Source organism: Dreissena polymorpha, chromosome 6 (genome assembly GCF_020536995.1).
Source record: "Dreissena polymorpha isolate Duluth1 chromosome 6, UMN_Dpol_1.0, whole genome shotgun sequence".
In the NCBI taxonomy this organism is placed as follows: Eukaryota; Metazoa; Mollusca; class Bivalvia; order Myida; family Dreissenidae; genus Dreissena; species Dreissena polymorpha.
In genome coordinates, this window is record NC_068360.1 from 64,768,352 (window position 1) to 64,777,777 (window position 9,426).

Here is a 9,426-nt window from a genome sequence, read left to right on the forward strand (position 1 = left end):
AACGCTAAGACTGTGCACGTTTCGGAATTATCCCATTAACAAACCTTTTCGAATCAAGTTGGCAAAGGCTGGATTCTACTACGCCTCTAACGATGATGAAGTCATTTGTTATTGTTGTGCGAAACGAGTCGGTAACTGGCGGGAAAGTGAACACCCGATGAACGCACATAGATTAATGGCGCCCAACTGCAGTTATCTCTAACGTAACTCAGAGGTCAACGTGCCGGTAACCAGCGAAAGTTACACTGGAGATGGTCGACTTGAACGCATTCTAGCATCTCTAGACGATGACAACACTAATACCCAATCGGTCATCTCATCGGCACGGCGCTCTAAATTGCAAGACTCAACTCCTGGACGCAGATCACACCCCATTCATCAGTTTATTTCAGACACTTCTTCTGGGATTAATCGTAATTAACAAACAGAAGAAGATCCACTCGATACTTCGTGTAGTTTAGAAGAACCAGGACATTCCGCGATTTTGAACAATTCGTCTAATCAATTATGTGGAGTGAAGACCACCTCCAAACGCACTACGACGGAAAACGGAGCAGCTTCCAACCATCGAGATTTAGCAGCAGCGGTGGTTTTAAATGATCCTTCGTCAAGTGTAAAAGAACTAAAGCAGTCAACTGATGTAAACCTTAGGTATCATCAAACGCGTAAAGAGGAGACCGTGACGAAACACGCATCAAATGATATTTTAAGCGAAAACAGGGCCTCTGGTCAAATATTCTTTAACGAATTGCCTACACATCCTTCTGAAATAATCTCACATGCTGCTAGCTCCAGTCTTAACAATGGACTTCAGGCGATAGAAAAGCATGAGAATATTCCGCTCAGATCTGCCCAACAAAACACGTCAATAAAGGGTTTTAGTTTACCTGCTAAGCAAATGGACAACCGAAACGTTATCTTTAGATCTAGTTGTGGCGCAAACGCACAACGAATAGCCGATGATGCTGTATCGGATAATGTCGACCCCCACAACCCAATCGCAGATGTGATCAGCTATCAATCTCAATTAGGTAAAGAGAGTCAGTCGTGTACGTCAATGCCCATTGACACGGGAACAGGCCCGAATAATCCAGCTATGCCCGTTACACTTCACGCATATTCATTGATTTTCGAATGTCATCGTAATATAAATACGGTAATGTTTTAAGTATACTGTCTACTTAATTTGCAATCATAAAATCGGGTACGCCATATAACTATTCGGCATGCTAAAGACACCAATATTTAAACGGATCAGACATATGGGGTTTATCCAATAATATTAAATATTTAACAAAGTGGATCACGATGACTATGTTTCTATAACTGTTTGATAACTGTTGTAACTCATGGCATAATGATTTTTGTTCGACATTAAGTTCTTCTTTTAATTGGTGTGCATCTCTTGGTTTAAAATAAGTTCAAGTGTATACAATCAATTTATTCCAGAAAAGATTCGTTTGAAGAAAGAGAAAAGACGACTCGAGTCTGAAAACCAGTCTTTGAAAGAGGAAATTACGTGCAAGCAATGCCATAAACACGAAATTGAAATGGTGTTTCTTCCTTGTGGACATGTGATCACGTGTGAATCATGTGGCACGAAAGCACGCATATGTTTTTCCTGCAAACAAGTTATAAAGGGTATTGCTAAATTTTATTCAGCGTAGACCCGGGTATATTTTATACATGTATACAAAATTTATATTAAACCACAAATCGTATTCTGTACATGTATTGAAAAGCAATAGTAAAACTTTCGTTTGTTTAATATTGCAAATACAGAAAAAAATTAATCTTATTTACACATTATATAATTTTGGTAAACTTTTTTATGTTTAGATGAAAATTATATGTAAGTTTGTTCAAATGTAGATTGTACAGGTAGAGATTCATTGACGCGTGTGTGCTTTTTCTTTATTTTTTATTTGCCCTGATAGTTTTTGTTCATTGTTAGTAATCCATATATACTAGTAAGACGATAAATTGTAATTTGATATCACATTTTATGCAGATCTATACAGTTAAACTGACGGTTCAGCATTTGTATAGCACGTATAGTTTTTCGTTAATTAACTTGTGTTACCCCTTACTCAACTTTACAATAACAATAAACACATAAAACTGTTCAAATAGAGTGTATATAAGCCGCAAAAACTGCCTTTTTTTTACATATTTAACTAATTCAAAGAGTGTCTTGAATTTGTTCCAATTTTTTTTCAAGAAACTAAGTTCTTTGCATGTGCAAATAAATTATTTAATAAATTCTGTTTAAACCGAAGACGTTAACTTAAAATGTAAGTCATCTTAAAAAAACAACATATGTGCTCTTGTTGATCCTAAATCATGTCATTTTTAATGTATATGGAATTAAAAAAAGTATATATTTGGAAAACAAATTAAGCTCTGATATATGTTTTGCTTATCAGTTGAAGTGTTCCGTGGACTCAAAGATCGCAAAGTTTTGTAACGTCAGGTGTCGAACACCATACTTTACGACATTTAATAAATTCGCATACATTCGCATCTTCAATCTTTCAATAAATCTAGCTTGCGCTCAATCGTTGGTATATTTGTTTTTATATACTGTAATATGCATTGTGATAAATAATTTTTTGCCCAATGCAGACAATTACTATAAATACACGTATATCAACGTTGGATTGCAGGATTGATTTATTGACAGCACTGTCCACATAAACAAATGGATTAAGTAGCAAACGATTAAGTGAATTATTTGACACATGACAATAAAAAAACTAGAACTTAATATTTACATTGCATCATTTAAATATAAAAACAATGCGTTCCATATTCACTACATAACTAATTTCGCCTAAATATGACATGACCCTTTTATAAATGTAGAACGGCAAACCTTACATATGTTTTATTTAAAAGCCCTCATTACTGAAAGGCGTCGTCGTATTTGCATTGTTATATTAGTTTATTTGTATGAACATATCACTGTATTCATGTAAGCAATATATTTAAATTAGTCGATGCAAAGTGTAGAATTCACATCTAAAGTATGTTTATAAAAAATATTATTATTTAATTACATGTAGTTCTCAATGCGTCAGTTATCAATGGCTGACCAAGTTTGATATCTGACCTTGTTTGATGTCAGCCAAAGTTTGACGTCTGATCTTGTTTGTTGTCTCACCTAGCTTTATATATTACCAAAACTAGAGCAAAGCATTGTAAAATACAGTTAAAATTCCAATTGCATTTGATTGTGTAATATCATTTGGTAAGAATCGAATATTTTTACATCAGACTTAAGAACGTTTAGTCATGGTATGACTATAAAATAGTCCGCCTTACAACCTCAAAGTTCAATAACTTGGAATCAAAAACCCCAAATTATTATATGTGCATAGCCTAAAAACAATTAGATTTTTTTTCATCAATAGTTGTCATTTAGATATCTGGGTTTTCTTCAATTTTACTTCAGGTACCAACATACATCGCCTAAATCTTTGAGGTTATGTTATAATTGAAGCGACCTCAAATAGTTTGTCAATATGCGAATATTCAAGTGACACATGTTAATGTTTCAGTAAAATGCTGTGTTACCTAAGAATTGAATTGAAGATACTTAATTTACAGGCAATTAGTTTAAACCTATGAGTGTTAGCTCGATTGCATCCATAAAATAAGGTATATTGCGTCATACTCAAGTCAGTGAATTTGTAAAAACCAGATTTAGGTTTCTAAAAGAAAATCATGACAACATACCGAGAGATGGGATCGTATCTCGAATATCATAAAAATTCATGAACAATATATACTGCGTGATAAAAGGCATTTTCCGATGACTCGTTTGTTCTTAAGGGACATTATTTGAACCCTCTTTGTAAAGGTATTTTAACAAATCTACGGGACTTCAGATGGGATGTAAAGCCCCATTGCAATATAACTCCAAATAAACAAGTGAACCTGTGTTTTGAACATTTGACCGAAGAAATTAAACACATATTATTTAAGCGGAAAGTACAAGATTTGCAGGTAGGTAAACTGTTCTAAAGCTTGATTGCATCTGAACACGTACTGGCAGACGAGATAATTTGCAGTAGATTTCATCGGAATAATATTTTCTTTTAAACCTGACTGTTATTAATCGTAACAGATTGAATGTTCAAGTACAAAATAAGCAGTAAATATACACATAACGTACGATAACTGCCTCCTGAAGAAAAAATACAGTTTTATATTATTTAATCAGATAACTTGCAACAATTTCAATTCACCACAGACAAAAAATTAACACGCACAATAGATGGTGATAATAACGATGAATATGACGACCAGCGACGTTCAACAATGAGCAATTGTAAAACATTTAGACATTTGTCAAAGATATAAATCAATCAAACAAAAGATTGGCATATTAAAAGGGTTTCGCACACAATCTAGAACAAAACAATAAACACAATGAAACCACCACAAAGCTCACCACCCCCTCTTCCAAAAAATGAATTATAGTAAAGTGTATTAAAACAGTGCCAACAGAGTGTTGAGAACTCTTCTCAACAGAGATCAGTACAGTGTTGCTAAGTCTCTTAAGATTGCATAAACAGAAACAAAATCGATTCCAAAAACACATAATGGAAAGAAAAAGTGAACTTAAATCCATATACAATTGGAACTAAGTATTTATTGGTTGGATTATACACAAATTAAACTGACTCCAAAAAGCCATACATTTCTAAAACTGCCGAGACACTTGCGAGCATTATGCAATTATTCATTTTAAATCAGAAAAAGCCCAGTATATACTGGCCATGCTCAATAAAATATTCATTAACATACATAAAACACACAATCATTCCTTGGCATTTAAAAAATAATTGCAGAATTCCGCGGGAATAATAAAGTCTTCAAAACAAATAAAGACGTGTATCACACATTCTGAGTCAGACGTCTTTTACAGGTACGATACTTATTCGGGATCCAGGAAAAATTATTTGAAAGCCCAACAGTAACAATTATCAACAATTTGTAGCGTTAAATTTCATTGCTAGAAGTTATGAATAACTAGTCTAAGAAAACTGTTTTGGTAACTAAAGTTAACAGAAAAACATCACGATCTAAATTAGAAACAAATTCAATAATAAAAGGCTATTCAACAGAGATTTAAAAATGAATGTGGAGACGGCATAAATCTGATAAACAAATTGAGCATTTTTGAGCAACCATTTTCAGTTGAAATTTTCTGTACGGTTTATCACTGTGATAAAGTGGAAGATTGGGTATAGACAACCAGCTTAATAGTTTGTCCATGCGTTGCATATTCCCTGTCCAAAATAATGCCATATTGAAACGTTTTTAGGAAAAGTCTCTTCCTTCATAAGATGGATAATTTCTGTGGAACTACTAAAATCTTTTGTGACCTGCTTTTGAGCAATGATAAATGTATCCTGGTTTAGCAAATTAACAAGTAAATGAATTAATTTAAAAAAATCAATTATGTTTATAAATGAACATATTATAACGCTTTGAACACATTTTCTCACTTTCAAAAGTTATAATCTTATCGCGTCTAGTCAATTTGCATTCAATGCAACTTAATATAATTGTGTAAAAAATTTAACATTTGATACATTGTTGAAATACCGTGAAGAAGTAAGATTTAAAACCTAACAAACTGAACCAGATGAAAGACTACTTTAATTGATCATTATCACATGTATTGTCATTTCGTCAGTCAGGTGTCAGTGTGGAAGTTGGAATCATTTCTCACATCTCTCTGGCCAGGTATGAGCGTTTTGAGTTCCTGGCCATTGTGGTCCGGCCTGTAACCTGAAAGATTTACAAGATGTGTTACAAAAGGAAAAAAGTTATAAAGCATCGCAGGTTATAATTGGAAAAAAGTTATAAAGCATCGCAGGTTATTATTTATTGTTATTAATTAGTATCTGCGTCATTGTACAAACGAAATCCTATAAAAATAATGTGTTCAGAGCTTTGGTGTGATTGCATGTGTACCTTTTATATGTTCAATTATTAAAAAAAAATATAATAGGAAATTATAAATTACTGAAAGATTAACAATTTCAAATTTGAGGCGTTGTAAATAAATGAGTATATTAGTTTTCATACAGACGTTTGTTGAATATATGGATAAATATTATTTAATGTGTAATTTACGTTTATTTTTGTTCAACGGTAGATAGCTTTTACAACTAATCGAAGTTTAATATATGTGTGCATCCGACCTAAAATTTATTTTCCTACAGCGATCAAGACAAAAAGTATGACCTGACTAAAAACAGCATACATTATAGTTATTTATTGTATTATATTCAGTATTGTTAATTGGTTTTTACATAAAAGAAGCTGTGTTTATCAACCAAAAACTCTGCAAACTACTATATGTAAGCAACCATCGATAACGAGGTATAGTTCCAGATATCATTTCAGTGATTATTACATCTAAGTTTACTTCATCTTAACGTGGCCTAAAGTGTTGTAACGACCTGTTTCTTGCACTGGTTTCTTAGCAGGTATCTTCTTTCGACGACGGATTAACACCATCACAATCGCTATACTGGCCACCACAGCCACCAGCACCCCGATTCCTACTGAGACGCCCACCTCCACCGCTTTCAATGGGTGCGATATTTCATCGGCGGTACTATTGGATTGCGCGTGGACGTAATCTACAACAGTTCAAATACTCGAGCTGAGTATTTTAAGTCAGTATTTTATGCTAAACAAGAAAAGTAGCAACGTAACGAAACCAGTCTAACAAGCTTACTTTTTTAGTACAAGATGGAAACGATGGCCCTTTTTCGCTTACCTGTATGAAAAGGCGTGGCCTATTGACAATTCGAACCCAATTGCATGATTTGAAAAATCGTTGTAGAGGACAACTGTACGATGTTACACACCAAATGTTTATAACCTTTCCTTTCCGGTAAAAGAGAAGATTTTTAAAGTTATTTACACTAGAAGTCTACCAGTGAATTACGTTTTGACCGCTGCCATGATCCGAACAAACTTAGTAGATGACCACTCCACTTAAGCTGTTGCATAGCAAATACTAAACCCCTGGTCGTCGCGGATTTAGAGATTTTTTATAAATTATTTTCTGAACAAGTCTGTATAAATCAATTGAACCCTGGGGCGTGCCCAGTTTTGATCCCATAGACAAGCTTTGACCAAACTTAGTAGCTGACCCCGATACCATTTTACACACCAAATATTATATTCAAGACCCTTACGGTTTAGAGACGATGTTTGGAGCTTTAATTCTAATGATACACTTCCGGCGGACGACGCGCGACGAAAGAAGCGATCCAAAAAGCTTACTATCAGAACTGTGTGCACTGGTGAGCTGAACGGCTTAGATACCATGCCAACTTCAAGCGCACACAATTTGAGCAAAGTACATCAACCAAACTCAAAACAAGCCGTTTTACTTTTAACAAGAGATTGCCAAGCAAAATTGTCCCCTACCGGTGAAACTCCACCATTGACAGTAAAAAAAATATTTTTTTCCATTTGTTGCCATAGCAACCAGAATTTTTGACGTAGGAACAAATTGAAATGACGTGCATACTCTCCATATTGCCATCTATCCATGTTTCAAGTTTCATGAAAAAATATTAAAAACTTTTAAAGTTATCGCAGGATCCAGAAAAATGTGACGGACTGACAGACTGACAAACTGACCCACAGAGCGCAAACCATAAGTCCCCTCCGGTTTCACCGGTAGGGGACAATAATAACAGTAACCTTGATATTGAGACTCTTGGCCTCAAATGGAACCATAAGCTTGTTTTTTTGTGCTAATGTTCCAAAATCTAAACACTGTTTAGTGAGGACAATAACTCTATCTTAACTCAATTAACTACTCACAGTTCTGTTGTTTTAGACCTTACAGTTTAACTTGTATTTGTTTGTATAGCACTATATTTGCTAACGAATAACACTATTCTTGAAGACGTAGATTTCTTAGATATTTTTTTGTTTTATTGTTTTAAGTAGTTCCACATAAATCAATGTTGACGTAAAACCTATGTTTATAAATTATGGGATTCCTGCACAAAACAGTGTACGTAGTGTGGTATCCCAGGAACGTTTGTTCAAGCATGGCCTATTAAAGCTATATTTACACTTTTAGAGGAAAACCTGAGATAAAAATAGCCCTGGTAGGAAGGTTAAAAAACAGCTGATGAGATTACTGAACATTAATAAAGTATTTTAAAAGTCTCCGATTAAGTATTTGTTTTCTATAAATAAATGTTATAATTACTTACTAGGACAAAATCGAGCGCATGCGCGCTCAGAACTTCCCAAGGGCTCGCAGATGTCCGAGCATGGCCTATACTGACCGGTGGGGTCATCAAAATACTCTGTCTGACCTGGCAAATTAAAAAAATAATAATATTATGTATAGTAAACACACTATGAAATATGTGAAACACAAGAATTCGATTCATTATTTATCCTTCTGTACGCTTTAAGACTTAACAAGGCGGTCATTTATAGAGAAACCTACGTTGAATTCACGGATTGAGAACGACTCAATATAAAATGTAAAAAAAAGACGTTATTGTAAAATCTATATCTGGTAACAATGCCGACGCAAGAATTTCAATTTTAGATCGTATTACTTTTACACGAACCTCACGCCAACGCTTAAATAATGAATGTATTTTTCTTTTTACAATCCATGTATCGAAAGAACATTCCGCTAAAACATTTAACGGTAACCGACAGTGCCATAGAAAACAGCCTTACCTTTTGAAATAGATGCTCCATGTGTCCAACTCACACACAATGTGAACATAAGCAAACCTTGCCAACTCATAAGTATTGGTAATATACCAAAAAATCGTGTGGCCATTTTTTCCAACATGACAGTTACTCTTTCCAGCATGATACTAATTCTAGAAGCATTCTGATTTAAATTATGCGTAAGGACATATCGGGAACCCTTAATGACCTAATAACGTATTTTTTGTACACACCTTTGCAGTAGCCAAAGGAAACCACTGATTAAAGGTGCAACTCATTAATGTAAGCATATGTGCAGAGGCGTAGCTGGGGATATGGGGGCTGCAGTTCGCCCTGGTCACATACTAGTACATGAGAGATAACCATGAGGGTTCGTGGTATTTGTGTTGGATTTTAAAGAGTTCACCTCAGAAAGCAGACAGAAACGGCTGCAGTTTCCTTCCTTCCTTAATATTTCTGTTTGAAACAGATTTTGTGACAATCGAACTTGACCGGTACGAACAAAAAACATTTGAAAACGTATCATTGTTGCGTTTTTAAGTCTAAGCGCACTTTGCGGGACCTGAGGCGCCTTCTATACAGAGTCCCGTGAGAGCGCAACTTTAAAGCTTAGATCGACAATAAAATGGAATGGAAAATTATCCTTATTTTTTATACCGATGATGCTTTGAAAATTTGCTT

At 34.5% G+C, this 9,426-nt stretch overlaps 1 protein-coding gene across 1 annotated transcript; it reads right to left on the minus strand.

Annotated features, from left to right (window-relative positions):
* Nucleotides 1–4,169: 4,169 nt before the first annotated feature.
* Nucleotides 4,170–8,995, minus strand: LOC127836296 (uncharacterized). Its single transcript, XM_052362805.1, has 4 exons — nt 8,749–8,995; nt 8,265–8,369; nt 6,480–6,662; nt 4,170–5,802 (listed from the first exon to the last, which is right to left on the minus strand). Exons 1-4 carry the CDS (start codon nt 8,885–8,887, stop codon nt 5,708–5,710), a joined length of 522 nt encoding a protein of 173 aa, XP_052218765.1. The 5' UTR covers nt 8,888–8,995; the 3' UTR covers nt 4,170–5,707.
* Between the last annotated feature and the right edge of the window lie 431 nt (nt 8,996–9,426).